At 41.5% G+C, this 17,563-nt stretch overlaps 1 protein-coding gene across 3 annotated transcripts in view; it reads right to left on the reverse strand.

Moving 5' to 3' along the window:
• Positions 1 to 2,598: 2,598 nt before the first annotated feature.
• The window catches only part of afg1lb (AFG1 like ATPase b), a 30,612-nt gene continuing 15,647 nt past the window's right edge, over positions 2,599 to 17,563 (reverse strand). For all 3 annotated transcript variants that reach the window (XM_058393581.1, XM_058393580.1, XM_058393579.1), the window contains exons 7-13: positions 16,838 to 16,896; positions 8,355 to 8,437; positions 7,946 to 8,016; positions 7,282 to 7,382; positions 5,627 to 5,767; positions 4,936 to 5,049; positions 2,599 to 2,890 (exon numbers count right to left, since the gene is read on the reverse strand). In XM_058393581.1, the coding sequence (XP_058249564.1) occupies positions 2,762 to 2,890; positions 4,936 to 5,049; positions 5,627 to 5,767; positions 7,282 to 7,382; positions 7,946 to 8,016; positions 8,355 to 8,437; positions 16,838 to 16,896 (698 nt within the window). In that variant the 3' untranslated portion in view covers positions 2,599 to 2,761. The remainder of the gene's footprint in view (positions 2,891 to 4,935; positions 5,050 to 5,626; positions 5,768 to 7,281; positions 7,383 to 7,945; positions 8,017 to 8,354; positions 8,438 to 16,837; positions 16,897 to 17,563) is intronic.

Raw genomic sequence — 17,563 nt, forward strand, 5'->3', positions numbered from 1 at the left:
AATAGTGTTTATTTCACGTGAGTATTATTTTATATTATAATAAATATTTATTGCCTTTTTCTCTATTTCACTCATTCAAACACCACAATCCAGCATATCTTTGTTCACAACATCTTTGTTGTATTTTTTTCCCTCCCTCACAGATGATGAGCACCGTGACGCAGGGCTCGTGCATGCGATGGACGGAGTGCGCGCGCCACTTTCCACCTGTGCGCGCCACCAGCCTGCAGCGAGGCATCGGGTCGCGCGCCATGTTATGTTATGTTATGTTATGTTATGTTCTTCATGAAGAATGGCCTCTAACGCGACAAAACATTTTTGGAGCCTGTAACACTAAAGGATAAAAAGCAAGGTTTTTCAGGGTGCGCCATGACCACGAGTCCAAATCATGATGTAATGGTAAAGAGGTTCATCCGTCCATTAGAAAGCAGGACTGCCTTTGTGGCCATGCAGTGATGTAATTAAAGCCTAATGCATGCACGTGCCTTAGATACACTGCACGTTTATACACAATGATGCACACGTCATCACCTTTATGGAACTGTGGCGCAACATCATCCACAAACTATAGCACGAGCACTCGTTTCTGATGTCATACCTCATTTATTTATGTTTTATTTATTTTTTGTTTAAATGTATGTGATGTGCATAATTGTGCCTCATTGTGTCTCTATATGACTGTATGCAATGTTTACAGTTTATTATGATTTATTGCTAATCTAAATTATGTCATTTTTGCAGGTTGTTTAGCATCGTAGCAAAGAATTTCGTTGTATTTAGACATTTTATGCTGCATGGCAACGAAACAGAACAAGCACTCGCACCAACAGCCTGAAAAAAACCCAGTCTTTTGCTGCCATCTAACGGGCAAGAAAAGAAAAACGCTCAACCTCAGGGCTATGACGTCAAACGTTCTCAAACCGTGTCCAGTTCAGCTGAGAAAAGGCTGTTAGTAGTTACATGAGTTGTGCTGAGAGCAAAGAAAAGCTCTGAGACACAGAAGGAGGATCCAGGATGAAGGTTAGGAACCAGAGTGTGGTTATAAAGTAGTGTTTGTTGTGTGAGAGTGTAGCATACTGTATGCGAGTGTGTTTACATTGCTATTGTTCCGAAACAATGCAGAAGGAAATGGTCCTGTTGGGTTCATGGAAAGCAGGTTTTGATCACAGATGAATGATCTAAAGGAAGTTTACACCAATCTATACAACACGTATTCGAGAAACCGCACAGCTCTACACTGTATTTGGTTGGAGAATCTGTTACGGATTTTTTTGGGGAAAGAATTCCAAAGACGTGGAGCAGTATGGCTGAAGGCTCTAGAACCCATGGTGGTCAATTCATGGTGTCTATTTTTTAGCTGAATTATTCATTTGAGCTTTGGGATCCACGTTAAGCTGGCATTGTGAACTTCCATCCATCCATCTATCCATCCATCTCCATACACCCTTCCATCCATATATCCTTCTACCCATCCATCCATCCATTCATCCATCCATTCATCCATCCAAGCTTACACACACACACACACACACACACACCCCAAACAATTTAGAGATGGCTATGTCTTTGGATGGAAAGAGAAGCACAGGGAGAACATGCAAACTACACACACACACACCAGAGGCAAATTTGCATATTAAGGATGAGGGTAAACACATTACACTGGAAAAGCAAATTTTTTTTGTTCTCGATTACCCCCCCCCCCCCATCAGATTTTTTTCTGCTCGATCTAAACAGGTCACCACTAGGGGGTGCTGTGTACCTTCCGCTGTTAGTATAATTATTTTTTTTAAACGACAGAAGCATTATTCGACGCAAATATTTCTATCTATCTATCTATCTATCTATCTATCTATCTATCTATCTATCTATCTATCTATCTATCTATCTATCTATCTATCTATCTATCTCCCCTTTTTGCTACCAAAACAGCCCTGACCCGTTGAGGCATGAACTCCACTAGATCCCTAAAGGTGTGCTGTGTTATCTGGCACCAAGATGTTAGCACTTAAAGGTTACTTTTGATAGATACTGACCACTGCAGACTGGGAAAACTCCACAAGAGCTGCAGTTTTGGAGATGCTTTGATCCAGCCATCACACTTTGGCTCTTCGTCAAACTCGCTCAAATCCTTACCCATTTTTCCTGCTTCTAAAACCCCAACTTTGAGGACAAAATGTTCACTTGCTGTCTAATATATCCCACCCACTAACAGGTGCCATGATGAGGAGATCATCAGTCTTATTTACTTCACCTCTCACTGCTCATAATGTTATACCTGATATCAGTGTATATGTAGGTATTCATGTTACATTTCTGATTTCTTTATTCGTTTTTTAAAGAGATTACTGCTCAAGTCTTGATAACATAAATCTAATGTCATACTGCTGTATGAAAAGTACGCCATCACAGCGTTTAAGGAATAAAAAACGACTATAGATAGATAAGACCACATTATCCGCCATCTTCCGCATACAGGAGCTCACAGACATCTGCATAAGATTGGCTCTTGTCCTTATTGTTAGTCTACAATTATGCAGAGTGTCCATATAGCTTATATATTTACTATATATTCAAGAATTCAGTAAAACTGTGGTATGGATTAAACAATATAATATAATTTAATTAATGTGATACACTTGAAAGACTTTATGGCCTTCAGTGGTTGTGTGTTCATTTTTAAGAGTGTAAAGAAACTTCTTGTGTATTATTTTATTGTTGTACTTTGTCTGGTTTAGTCGAAGCTCTTTAAAGCGGCGGTTCACGTGTGCCATCGCTCTGCTTGAATCCAGTACTGCTTGCTCTGCATCTCTGTGAGGCGGGACAGCATCCTCTGCAGGCCAAAAATCTCCTCCTCGGAGGTGAAGAGCATCAGTCGCTTCGCCGCTTCCTGAACACATCCGTACGCACAAAGAGATACGAATCACACAATAATGCACTATGAAATGCTTATTAATTTTAACTGTTAATGATGCTTTATAGTTACAGGTATGGGAAAAAGAATGTGCACCCCCCCCTGGTGTGGGATCCTTAATAATTTCTATAAACCATCAAACAATAAAAAACAGGTTTAAATGTGCAGTTTTGTCTTTTCTTCTTTTGTTCCTTTTTTCGTTCGCTCATGCTTTCCTTCCTTCTTTCCTTCCTTCCTTCTTTCGTTCGTTCGTTTCTTCTTCCCTCCTTCCTTCCCCTTCCTTTCTTTCTTTCTTTCTTTCTTCCTTGATTAGAACCATCTTTTGGAGTTTATTAATATCTGAAAATTTGCTTCAGTTCCTTGATGTTTGAGAGCATTTGTTCATGAACATCTCTCTCAAGATCTCATCACAGCATCTCATTGGGGTTGAGGTCTGGACCTTAATTTTTTTAGCTTCAGATGTGGATTTGCTGGTGAGTTTTGGGATCATTGTCCTGTTACATGACCAAATGTCATCCTCACATTCATCTCAAGAATCTTCTGGTTTTAAATGGAGTTCATTGTTCCCCAGATCCTGAAGCTGCAAATCATCACTCCATGCTTCACAGCTGCTATGAAGTTTTTGTGGTTTCACCAAACATCTCCACCTTGGTCTCAGCACCCTGGATATTGATCCAGAACCTTTGTGATGTAACCTAAATGCTGCTCCATGTTCTTTGTAGAGAGACGGTGCTTTTTCTTAACCATGCTTCCATGTGTTTTCTTCTGACTGTGAGGTCATTCATATAAAAAATGTAATGAAGGTCAGGGTTTTTATCTTTATGCCTCAGAGCATTATACAGTCTGAACTTGCAAATGGACAAATATCTTGAAGGACCTCTATTTATAAATGCTTCTTGTCACTGCACCATGGTGATTCTGAGATTGTTTGGAAACGGCCTTATACCCCTCCCCAAACTGATGAGCAGGAACAATTGCTTCTCTGAGGTTATGGCTCATATCCTTTCTTCTTGACATGATGCAGATACACACCCAGGTACTCCAGAACTGCTAAAAGCTTTGCTTGTATGGAGGTAATCACACCTGAAAATCCAATCTTGGTGATGGACCAATCCTGTGCATTTCATTAGTGGCACCTGAGTGCTAATTACTGAATGATTGTGGAATTAAAACACCTGACCTCACTTTTAGACCTCACTAATTTGTTAGGATGGTGTTTTGTGGCCAATACTTCTTGGGAGTGGCTGATACAAGTCCTGCACAGTAGACTGAGCAATTTTAAGGGGATTTTGCAAAATAGTGGACAGGTCAATAGGTTGTGCTGGTGGAGGAAAATGTTTCCTGACTCCAAAACACCCCAAAGTGGTTCAAAAATATTCAGATCTGTTGGCTATGCAGGCCATGGGAGATGTTCATCAATGTCCATTAATTCTCCTGGATCTGGGAGGGACGGTGAACTCATCAGAGAGCAATACGTCATTCACATCGTCTACAGCCCAGGATTTCCGTTGCTGGTAGCGTTGAAACCGATACCTGTCATTGAAACGAGTGACCAAAGCTTCAGCTATAGTAGCTTGACCATAAACATTGACCTTGTGGATCTCCAGACCAACAGTTTTGGTGGAAACAGGAAAGTTGAGGACACAAGCCTGGTTGGTACCCAGACATTGCTTTTCTCTTGCGTTGCTCCTGTAAGATGTGGTTGGTTCTTTGTGGTGGTATGTTGATGTTACCGTGGATACAGTGGCTCTCGATGGCTTTCTGTACTGGCCACAGATGCACCAGTGAGACTATTGCTCTGTGAAATCAGCAATCTGATTGGCTGCCAGGCCAGGGTTTCAGTTTCTCTGTATATTTAACCACTTGGTTTCTGAATGCTTGTTTACCTTTTGGAAAAAATGGCTACATGTTGAAATCTGTTGTTTTTTCCCCAGGGTCCAGAAAATGTTAGGGGTTATTTATGAAGAAATGCTTAAAAACAGCCAAGCGCTGCTGGCCTTGTGGCTAAAGCACTCGCTTACATTAGTGAGGCCGAGCTCGTCGAGCATCAGACGATCCCTCTCTTCCTCTCCAGACATAGAGCCTCCATCAAAGAGACGGTACAGAGGGGCTTCGGCTAACACCGCTACCCTCACCTGAAAAACACACATGGTTCTTTAGAGATGAAACAGGAAGCGACAGAAAGATTCCACTTCTCAGATATATAATATTTCCACTTGAAGAAAGCTTCTACTCCTGCAACATGATAGTTATGTTTGTCAGCTCACTCAAATTATTTCTTATACAGCTAACATATTATGCTACGTGATCTCCAGCTTTTGACCTCGTCCTAGTTACTCCCCTGGGGATAAAAAAATTAAGCTAATCGTTTTTTACGTCCCAAATAACGTGAGATTATACATAATTTGTCATTTGGAACAATAGTGATAGGCCATCGGAACAGAAGGGAAGAGTGATTTGTCATTTGGAACAGAACTGATCAGAGATTGGTCATCTGGGACTGCAGTGAAGAGTGATTGGTCAATTGGAACAGAATTAATCAGTGATTGGTCATTTGGAACAATAGCGATCAAATAAACACATTCTGTTAGCATGTATGTAAGCAAACATTCAGAAGACACGATTGCTAGAGCTTATAATCGCTAGCAAGGCCACAGACTGTACTTCCCTGAACTCTGCTGTTCTACAGAGTGCTGCAGTTTCCTCTTTTACCTTCTGGTCGTAGAAGATGTCGATAAGCGTAACGAGGCGCCGGGCTTGGTCCTTTAGCGCAACCTTCAGCCGAGGCACGTTACGGATGATGACTGTATCGAAATGGCGAGCGATCTCCAGATAATCGCTCGCTCCTAATGGCTGAAACACACACACGTAGCACTGAACGTGTTATCGTACAATTAACAAACAATTATTAACAGACTTGAAGAAAAAGTCCTTCTAATTGAAGTTCTGAGCGCGTAAAATTAATCTGTGTTTGTGAGAGAGCTTCCTCTCAACCTTGAGAGACAAAGACTATGTAGAACATACTCTTTTTTTTTTTTCTTTTCAAGTGCTCCGAACCGTTTTTTTTTTACCATCCATCTCTTGATATTTTCCTCTTTTCTCGTGTTCTTTTTTTTTCCTCTTCTATGCGCAGTGGAACCTGTGTACGTGTTTATGAGTGTTATCCAGCAGGGAAGGCACATTAAATCATGCTGACATTGTCCCGGCTGCATTAGCCTGCGTACGGAGATAAAGAAGTTGAGGACTCTTTATACACACACACACACACACACACACAGATACACAGAGCGAATGAAAGTGAACAGCACTCTCGAAAAGGCCGAAGGACAGACACACACACACACTGTGGCTCTCCATTAGAGAATGGCATGTTGATTCTCTCTTTTCCTCTCTCTCTCTCTCTCTCTCTCTCTCTCTTTTTAAAAGGAAAAAAGCTACAACGTGCAACTGGACAACTGATAAACCTCTCTGCAACTTCCTCTGCAACACACACACACACAGAGACAGTGGTAATGGACCTGCACTAACAGGGAGATGTTCAGTATATTAGCGTGTGTAAACTTTTACTTAAAGCTGCAGTACATGAAATTTGTGGAAAATTTTAAGTGGGTGGAGTTGAACGAACTCGTTGATCCTGCCCTCTTTCCCCCCACACACACTTTTGCACAAAGCTCCACCTTCAAATCTTATGGCTAGAGTTAGCATCCTAACTAGCATCAGTATGCACCATGACAACATCACTTTGTAGTGAACATTCAGCTGTTTTTTCTGAGTTCATTTGGAACAGTGTTGGTTAATGATTGGTCATTTGGAACAGTAATGATCAGTGATTGGTCATTTGGAACAGTAGTGAATGATTGGTCATTTGGAACAGTAATGATCAGTGACTGCTCATTTGGAACACTGGTGGTTAGTGATTGGTCAATTGGAACAGTAACGATTAGTGACTGGTCATTTGGAACAGTAATGATCAGTGATTGGTCATATGGAACAGTAATGATCAGTGATTGGTCATATGGAACAGTAATGATCAGTGATTGATCATTTGGAACAGTAATGATCAGTGATTGGTCATTTGGAACAGTAATGATCAGTGATTGGTCATTTGGAACAGTAATGATCAGTGATTGGTCATTTGGAACAGTAATGATCAGTGATTGGTCATTTGGAACAGTAATGATCAGTGATTGGTCATTTGGAACAGTAATGATCAGTGATTGGTCATTTGGAACAGTAGTGAATGATTTGTCAATTGGAACAGTAATGATTTGTGATTGGTCATTTGGAACAGTGGTGGTTAGTGACTGGTCATTTGGAACAGTAGTGATGATCAGTGATTGGTCATTTTTGATCTTCTCTGTACTCACACGCTCACACAGCTCTTGGAAGGTACAATCAGCGAGGCGACCGCAGGTCTGGTTTAAGGTCAGCTCTCTGCCCTGCACTTTCAACACTCTCGGCCTGGTCACTGCACACACACATCAAACTACTGTAACACACAACAGCTGGAAAACAGGATTCAACAAAACACTACACAATAAACTGGAAATTATTTTCTCTTGCAAAATGACACACACACACACATTTTGCGTGTGAATGTGTATTTGTGTGTGTGTTCATGTGTGTTGTGGGTATTTTGTGTGTATGTGTGTTGTGTGCATGAGTGTGTATTGTGTGCCTATTTTGTGTGTGTTTATGTGTATTGTGTGTGTATTGTGTGTGTGTGTGTTTGTGTATGTTTGCGAGTTTGTGTTTGTGTATTGTGAGTGTATTTTGTGTGCAAGTGTGTTTATGCATGTTGTGTGCATGAGTGTGTGTTTTGTGTTTGTGTGTTTATGCGTGTTGTGTGTATGAGTGTTTTGTGTGTGTGTGTATTGTGTGTGCGTTTTGTGAGTGTATGATTATTTGTGTTTCGTGTGAGTGTGTATTGTATGAGTATATGAGTGTGTATTGTGTGTGTGTGTTAGTTAACCCTCCCCAGTCGTATTCTCCCTCTGTTTAATGTTAACTAAAGGAAATGAACTTGCGCACCGTGGTTCTGTCTGGAAGCCAGTTGTGTGAGCAGTGTGTTGAGGGCGAGCTCGGGTTCGGGTTCAGTCCATCTGCACAGAGCCGGAGAGGAGAGAGTGTGAAATGAAGCAGAGCTGAAGAGCAGACATCAAACACTGAGGGGCGCGCGGCTGGGTTTAGCTTTTCAATAGCGCGTGCCGCTATTGACGTGCCGTCCAGCTCAAAACAAACAGCGTGAGCGTGAATGGATGCGAGCGGCAATCAGGTATACACGCATGTACACACACACACACATTAGCATACACTGAAAGGGTAGATACTGAAAAGCACAGGTTTGTATGGATCCAGGTACTGAAAAGCAGGTTTGTTTGTTTTTTTATTTCTATTTCCTGCTAAACTACAACACACAGACACACACACACACTCTTACGTGTGATAAAGTGTTCCCGCCGTTTCCATCTCCCTCTTGCGGTAGTCTCGCCCGGAGTCCAGTCTAACGACACGGCAACGCTCCTAGAACAGAAACACAAGCACACCTTCTGAGAATACACTTATATTGCCAAAAGTATTGGGACACCTGCCTTTACCTGCACAATACCTGAATGTATTATGGAGTTGTCCTGCCCTTTGCAGCTATAACAGCTTCAACTCTTCTGGGAAGGCTTTCCACAAGGTTTAGGAGTGTGTTTATGGGAATTTTTGACCATTCCTCTAGAAGTGCATATGTGAGGTCAGGCACTGATGTTGGACGAGAAGTCTCCGCTCTAATTCATCCCAAAGGTGTTCTATGGGGTTGAGGTCAGGACTGTCAAGTTCCTCCACACCAAACTCACTCATCCATGTCTTTATGGACCTTGCTTTGTGCACTGGTGTGCAGTCATGTTGGAACAGGAAGGGGTCATCCCCAAACTGTTCCCACAAAGAGCATGAAATTGTCCAAAATGTCTTGGTATGAAGCTGAAGTATTAAGAGTTCCTTTCACTGGAACTAAGGGCCCGAGCCCAACCCCTGAATTCAATGATGTGGAGGGGTGTCCTGAAACTTTTGGCTCACCACCTAATACACAACCTGCCTCCAGGGGGCGACGTTGTGACGGATTAGACACCTGCCTACAAACATCTACATGCACGGATTCGCCTTAAAGGTCTGATCTAATCGTTTATATCACCGTGAATTGATGAGGTGAGGAATTTTTCTGTACTAAATTTTCTGAGAGATCAGATTTTCTTGTTACTGATTGCATCTTCACGCTTCTATCCAAGCCTGTACTGTAAAAGCTGAACGCTTGATGGGAAAAAAAAAGCGTGTGTGTTATTCTATTAAGCACTCCAACCAGGCAGGTTATCTAGATTTAAAAAAAAAAAAAAAATACAGAATGCTAGAGAGAAAGCGGTGCTGATGAAAAGGACGTGTGATTATTTTTAACAGGAGGAATAATAATAATAATAATAATAATAATAATATGTAGCATTAACGCCAAGAGGCCTTTCCCTGAAGCACTCCTCAAATCCGGCGAATTATGAAATCAGTGAATTTTCTGCCACCCTCCTCCTTGAACCAGGGATAATTAGCAATCACCACACGAATGATATATTCCTATTTTTCCCCTCCTTCATCACCGCACTCCTCTCCCATTCTCCGGCGCTGTCAACTTTTCTCTCTTGAGCTCAGAGTTCCGCGTCCGAGCCAATTGGCTGAATCGGGTGTAATGACAGGCTGACAAACCGCGAGCGCCGCAACACAAAAGGGAGTGTGTCGCTTCATCAGCCCCTGCATGACCTCATCACCGAGTCGCCGGGTAAACAGCCGGCGCCGTGACGACAACCGCCGAATCAGGTTCTCTCTCTCTCTTTTACACATCATCTACCATTTATTAAAAGAAAAAGTTTCTCCCCCCACGTGAGTGTATCTTGACAGCTGGTGGGTTACCAAGACGTCCCTCAGTTTAGAAGAGAGAGAGAGAATGGACGGAGTGATGGAGCGAGGGAGAAGAGGAGGAGTGGAGAGAAACACAATCAGACGGCGGTTATAGATAATGAGACGTGCCTGCTTGGGGATCATGCCATGATTATGGGCTGTGATGGGTTCATTAGAGATTTATAACTCCAAAGTTTTTTCGTCTTCAAGGCTTCGGCGTCATGATCCGCCCACGGGATGCTGCCGTGCCACACACACACACACACACACACTCTGAGTTAGTTGTACAAGATATTCAAAGTAAGTTTGCTTCCTTTGGGGATCTGATGATTAAAGGAGATTTAAGGAATAATCAGACATCAGATTTCCGATCGTTTTGCTGAACCCGGAATCTGGAAAACATGAATTAATTGAAATCATTAATATTTTCCATATAATCCAAGGGATTTAAGATGAGGAATGCCCTGGACAAACATGCACTTGGACACACACACAGAGTTAGTTGTACAAGATGTTTAAATTTAGGTTGCTTCCTTTTGGGATCTGATGCCTAACAGAGATTTAAGGAATAATCGTTTGTCTGAACCTGGATTCTGGAAAACATGGATTAACTGAAATAATTAAGATTTTCCATATAATCCAAGGGATTTAAGATTAGAGACGCATTGGACTAATGCACACATACAGACACACACACACTTCTTTTTGGTGAAATAATATCTGATGCTTACGGGAGATTTAAGGAATAATTTCTGATCGGTTGGGTGAACCCGGATTCTGGAAAACACGAATTAACTGAAATAATTAATATTTTTCATATAATCCAAGGGACTCTGGATGAATGTACACTTGAACTCTCTCTCTCTCTCTCTCACACACACACACACACAATCTCTCTCTCTGAGATACACAAGATATCCAAAGTTGCTTCCTTTTGGGAAAAAGGTGTAATATCCGATGCTTAAAGGAGATTTAAGGAATAATCAGACATTTTGGCTCTATGTCAAAACCAAAATTACAAAAAAAAAAAAAATCCATCCACTTTAAAACAGCGCCTGCGAAATCATGACCGAGACTTCACTGGTGTTTGGATCGGACCTAGAGATATCAATCAGACCTTCAATGAAAATCCGGTTTATTAATCTGAAAAAAAAATCTAATCAAACAATTCTGTACGATGCAACAAATACAGTTTACTTTCACAAATTTTCCTTGATTTTTAGAGCCTGAGAACAAAGAGAGTCAAAGCTACCACCGTAAACAGATTCTAATCTAAACGTCACAGAAATCTGATTATTCTCTAACTCGGAATGTCGTTAAGGAAGGATCGATTAACTGAACCTGGATTAACTGATATCATTCATATTTTCCCATATAATCCACAGGGTCTTAAGATGAGGGACGCTCTGGACGAACATGTACACATACTCCACCCACACATACCCACACACATACACACAGTGCAATTTAGGGATGCCGATCAGCCCACAAGGCAAGTCTTTGGAGTGGAGGAGGAAACTGAAGGAAACTTCTGAAGCATGGGGAGAACATGCAAACACCACACATATTCACACACACATAGCGCAATTTAGAGATGTCAATCAGCCCACAAGGCAAGACTGGAGGTAGACACTGGAGTATCAGGAAGAAACCTCTAAAGCACAGGGAGAACATGCAAACTTCACACAGACACACACACACTACAGGTAATTTAGAGATGTCAATCAGCCCACAACACGTGTCTTTGGACTGGAGAAGAAAACTGGAGGAAACCTCTGAAGCATGGGGAGAACATGCAAACTCCAGACACACCCACATACACACGTATATACTTATATATATTAAGGGCAATTTAGTGATGTCAATCAGCATACAAGGCATGTCTTTGGACAGGAGGAGGAAACCTCTGAAGCACAGGGAGAACATGTAAACACACACACACACACACACAAAGACAGCGTAGGATAGAAGGAAACCCACAATTTCTGATATTTAAGGCTGCACTCATCTGACTTTCTCTCTAAATCTGATCTGCTTCCTGTGTAGGCGTCAGGATTAAAGTGGTTCTTTATGATGTGATTCCATAAAGATGGATAAAGTTTACACGAAGCCGGACACACAAGCCGCTCAGTCGAATAACTGGATGTCCAACAGTTTAGAATGGAAATGAAAAGAAAAAAGCACGAGGTTATATGTGTGTTTCTCTCTCTCTTTCTCTTTCTTTAAAAAAAAAAAAAAGTTGCCTTTCAGTTTTTTTCAAAGCGAGCTTTACCATTGAGACGGAACAAAAGCCAAAGATAGCTGGCGATTGGTCCCTGATGAGGTCCACTACCTCATTACTGACGGCCGAAAACATTTGATGCTTTTTCTTGCTTCCCCCTTTCGCAGGCTAGAGAATTGACTGAGCCGGGGCTCAAAGAGCGCAGGGTGGGAAGAGTGAAAAAGAGACGGGGGTGTGTGTGTGTGTAAAGGTTGTTGTCCATTCATTTGTGTGTGTCTTACAGCCACTGTGGAAAGAGGAAAGAAAAAAAGGGGGGGGATGGAACAGAGGGAGGGATAGAAAGAGAACGAGAGACAGCTTAAAACAGTGCCTTTATGCATTTGAGTCCGGGGACGACTCCTCTTACATCAAAGTGTTTTCACCACTCTGGTGTGTGATTTCATGTGTGTGTGTGTGTGTCTTGCGTGAGCGTATTCAGAGATTAAGAGTGTGTGTGTGTGCGTGTGTGTGTGAGAGAGAGAGAGAGAGAGAAAGAGAGATGGGGGTGGTTCAAGATGTGAACACACTAATTACGCCTAATTATCTATTCCCTTTACATGTACCGGCTTTTTGTTGGCCACTCGGAACGTTCTTGTAACGTTCTCACAACCTTTCACTGCCCCGTCCTGAGCTCTTAGGGGAAACCTAACCTTTTTAGAACATCTGCATAGGAGCTGAAGAAGAAGAATGAAAAAAAAAAGAGCTGGGACCACCCCAGACCCACACACACACGATATCCGAGTGCTACTTTCACATTCTCCTGGGCCTCTTCATACATGCTTAAAGACGAGCACAGACACTGACCGAGAGTAAAAGGTGAAGAGGGAGGGATGGAGGGATGCTGGCTATTGGAACGATGGTCATAGATGCTGAAAAGAAAGAGACAGCTCCTCCTAGTGATCTCTCGCTCTCTCTCTCTCAGTCTCTCTCTCTCACCCTTCACCCTGGACGCTTTATTGGATTAGATCTCTCTCTGAGGTGGCCTGCTCTTGCTAACCGCCTTCGCTAATTAGCCATGATTTCTCACAACAGGAAAGCTCGCTCTCGCCGTCTTTCACTTGCGGCCCTTAAACACTACCAAGGCTGAGTCGCTTTTCAGTGAAAGCGCTGAACTTTACCATTGGAGGTTTGCTTGTTCGGTTTTAGGAGGAAGAGGGAAAAAAACCAAATAAAAGACAGAATAAAAAAGGGCAAAGAAATGGAAAAATGAATAAAAATATGAAAAATAAGGAGTTATTGTTGGCTTACCAAAGGCCAGAGGGACAATAACAGTCGTTCAACATCAATTCTACTTTCTGAAGAGCTTCTTTACCCATGTCACTCCATCATCATACTTGTGACTCGAAACAGAGTCCTTCAGCAGGCATGTGTGCACACACACACACGCGCACACACACACGTGCGCACACACACACGTAGACATCTTCCATATCCATTTATTTCTCTTTGATTAATTTTTTTTAAATACCTAGTTTACCGTACATACCAATTAATCCCAACAAAAGCAGCAGGAGGAAGAAAAAGGAGACAGAACAGGACAAAAAAACAGAAAGGAGACACTTCAGCTGAATTAAAGGTGATCATATTTCTGTCATTTCTGTAATGCTGTTGCCTGAACAAGTGACAGAGAGAGAGAGAGAGAGAGAGAGAGAGAGAGGGAGGGAGAGAGAAAGAGAGGGAGAGAAGGGGGGGGAGAGAGAGAGGGAGAGAGAGAGAGAGGGAGGGGAAAAGAGAGGGAGAGAGAAAGAGAGACAGAGAGACAGGGAAGAGAGATGGGGAGAGAGAGAGAGGGAGGGAAGAGGGGAGAGAGAGAGAGAGAGAGAGAGAGAGAGAAGGGAGATGGGGGTAGAGAGTGAGAGAGAGAGGGAGGAGAGAGAGAGAGAGAGAGGGAAGAGAGAGAGAGAGAGGGAAGAGAGAGAGAGGGAAGATGGAGAGAGAGGGGGGGAGTCAGCTAAAAACTGCTGTTAGAGTTTGGGAAAAAAAGAAAAAAGGTTGACCCTGGAGATTTGAATGGGGGTAAAAAAAAAAAAAAAAAAAAAAAGGGAAAAATGGAGAGAGTTGAAGAAATGCGACATTATTTCAAACCCAACTCCAACAGCAGGTTGACCTCAGACTTAGAAATGCTTTAAAAAATAAATAAATAAATAAAAATCAGCAGTGAATGAGAGAAGAAAAAAGAAAGGCTGCTAGAAAAAAAAAGAATAAAAAAATATATTTTATTTTTAAGTAACAGAAATAATGTTTTAAACCGCGTAAACTTCTTAAGTAATATGTGTGTGTGTGTAATGGTGATGTGTAAGCTATATAAAGAATTTTTTAAGGCTTCAGGAGAGATCTCACTCGGATAACGAGTCGTCTCGGATGCCCCGGGCTTCAGGGTCAGTGATCAGACACATTGACCTCGTCTCTTTCAGGTCATTCCTTCCCTATTAGGGTCCTGAAAGTCACTCTGTGCTGCGCCCCTTGTTAATTCTGCCTGATGAGGAAGCTGAATAGCCATCATCTCCTCCCAGCATCTCCGCCCATCACCTCCTCCTAGCATCTCCACCCATCACCTCCTCCCAGCATCTCCACCCATCTTCTCCTCTTGTTAATTTTGCCTGATGAGGAAGCTGAATAGCCGTCATCTCCACCCATCACCTCCTTGCATCATCTCCTTGCATCACCTCCTCCCAGCATTTCTGCCCATCTTCTCCTCTTGTTAATTCTGCCTGATGAGGAAGCTAAATAGCCGTCATCTCCACCCATCACCTCCTCCCATCATCTCCTCCCATCACCTCCTCTCATCATCTCCTCCCCATCATCGCCTCCCTTCACGTCCTCCATTCATCTCCTCCCCTCATCTTCTCCCATCATTTCTTCCCATCATCTCCTCCCATCATCTCTTCCCATCCTCTATGTTTTCAGTCAGGACCAAAAAGCCCGAAATCTAGGACTTGTGATCAACTGACAGAGCCGCTGAGATTTAACAGGTATGAAGGCTGACAGCTGATTTATTTCAACCTAGATATCACAAAATAACACAACACCACTTCCTTAAACTCTTAAAGATTAGAACACAAAAAATAAATATATATACTCTTAACCCTTTCATGTGTAAATAAATTTTTTTTTTTACAACTTATCTAGATTTTTAAATCTGCCAAAATATCATAGGGATTTAAAAAAAATAAGTATCTAAAATAAATAAATAAATAAATGAATAAATAAATAAAGTCAGATAAATACATAAATTAAAATAAAATATAATTATATATCATTTTACATTAAAAAATTAAACAAATTGTCAGTAAATTTGGAATTGTACCTAAATAAATAAATAAATAAATAAAATTTTACATTAAAAAAACTGTAATCAAATTGTCTAAGTAGGAATTGTAGCTGAAATCTGAATAAATAAATCTTTCAATATGTATTGAAATAAAACAAAATCTTAACCTACAGGTCTAAAATATTTATTATTAAATAACTATTAATTTAAAAAAATATTAAAATATTAAATAATGTTGGAAACAGATTTTTTAAGGACTGTTGCTTAACACAGGGTATATATATATATTAGCTCAGTCAAAGTTAAGCTAACATCAACAGGTGTAGACAGAAAATATGATGATCCTGACCCTGAGCTAATTTACTAAATCAACCAACTCACATCTCCTTTCTTTCATTTCATCCATGATGACATTAAAGTCATCTGTTCCTGCTTCTGTCGCGTCATCGCTGACTGTGTCGCAACCGTGATATCTGTTCATTATACCTTCAGGTGAGATAGTTTTAGCATGTGCACGCGACGTTCCTGGACGCGGACGCGCGCATTGACACAGACAGAAGACTCTCTGTGTCCTGCTCAGTCCTGCTCCTCCTTGTCGATGACGGCGTGCGGTTAAAAAAAACATAAACCAATTTAAAAAGTGAGGGGGACACAAACGGGATTTTGAAAAGTGGGGGGTCATGTCCCCCTGTCCCCAGTGGAAATTACGCCCCTGACTATTAGAGGAAACAAACACAAAACCTTAGAACTTGTAATAAAAAACAGTGTAAGAAAACCCTGCTAGAACCTGAAAGTGATGATGTGAAGCCGTTCTTGTGAAAGGGATCATGTAAATATTTCATTCTGATGAATTCTCGTCATAGACGGTTTACGATAGCGTTTTTGAACTGAGATATCGGTTATTTCTGATAGTATGCGTGATGGATCTGATGCATCCGTGAGGAGATCTGTATGAACGTCGGTCAAATGTAAAAGAATGTGAGCTGCTGCAAAATGCCTGGAAATGAAGCTCTGATTATTTATGACGGCCCGTGTTCGAACCGTGCTAATTACTCCGAAAGCGTGCGGGATAATGCCAATACCTGCTTACAATGACGCCATTAAATTACAAAAGCAGATCAGAGCGTCCGTGAGGTCTGTCTGTGACTGGCCACGCTTTGAAATGCAAGCAGACGGCTTCATTCCAGCTGAGCCACGCTCATCATTAAACAGCTTTCTCTCTCTCTCTCTCTCATTCGCAACCATAACGCCTAATTACATCTCTCTCTCTCTGTCTCTCTGTCCGCCAGGTATGATCAAAGGTGCCTTTTCTGTGTTGTGTGTGTTTTTTGCATGCTTGCACTGGGGTGGTGTTTTACACCAAGTAGAAAATACATCAAAAAAACAGGACCAACAGCTCGGGCGACATTAAGAGCGAGGGACAAAAAGGAGAATAAAAGGATAAATAAATTAACTTTGTCTTTACCTTGAGCACATCAATGAAAGGCACAAAAGCAGCCCTCTGAAGACCGTTTTTGTAGAGTTCTGTGATAAACACACACACACACACACATACACACAGAGACAGAAAGAGAGAGAGTCAGGCTGGTTATTATTAGCTCTACTCTTTACCCTCCTCATAATGTCATTTTCCTCCCGTGATTGGCAAATAAAGTGTCTATTGATGATGTGAAGCGAAGCCGGAGAAGGGGAGGAGGGACAAAAGGGACGAGAGGAGGCACAAAATGATTTCTCTGTACAGCGCCGGAGAACAACGGCACATGAAATTCATTACATTTCCTAACAATGAGCTCAAGAGAAGAAGTCTCTCTCTTTCAGCGCAGACAATGGACCGACAACACGCTGAATAGAGACTTCAATTAGCCCCGGAGGCATTATAAACCCTGATAACACACACACACACGTACCAGAACGTAAAAAGAGAGGATGATGAGATACTATTATTGGTGACTTGTTTAGAGATACACAGAAAGTGATAACAAAATCCTGAAAGCCACCTATAGCGGGAGCTTTTATTTATTTATTTATTTATTTATTTAAACTCTCACTCCTCATTCTTTGAATTTGTACACCACTGACTTTCCAGTACCTCAAGAACTTTAGATACAAAATTGTTGTTTATTTATTTATTAAAGCGATGATCACACATTGGATACTGATTTTAGTACATTTTCTAGCCTTATAGTAAATT

Source organism: Hemibagrus wyckioides, linkage group LG06 (genome assembly GCF_019097595.1).
Source record: "Hemibagrus wyckioides isolate EC202008001 linkage group LG06, SWU_Hwy_1.0, whole genome shotgun sequence".
NCBI lineage: Eukaryota > Metazoa > Chordata > Actinopteri > Siluriformes > Bagridae > Hemibagrus > Hemibagrus wyckioides.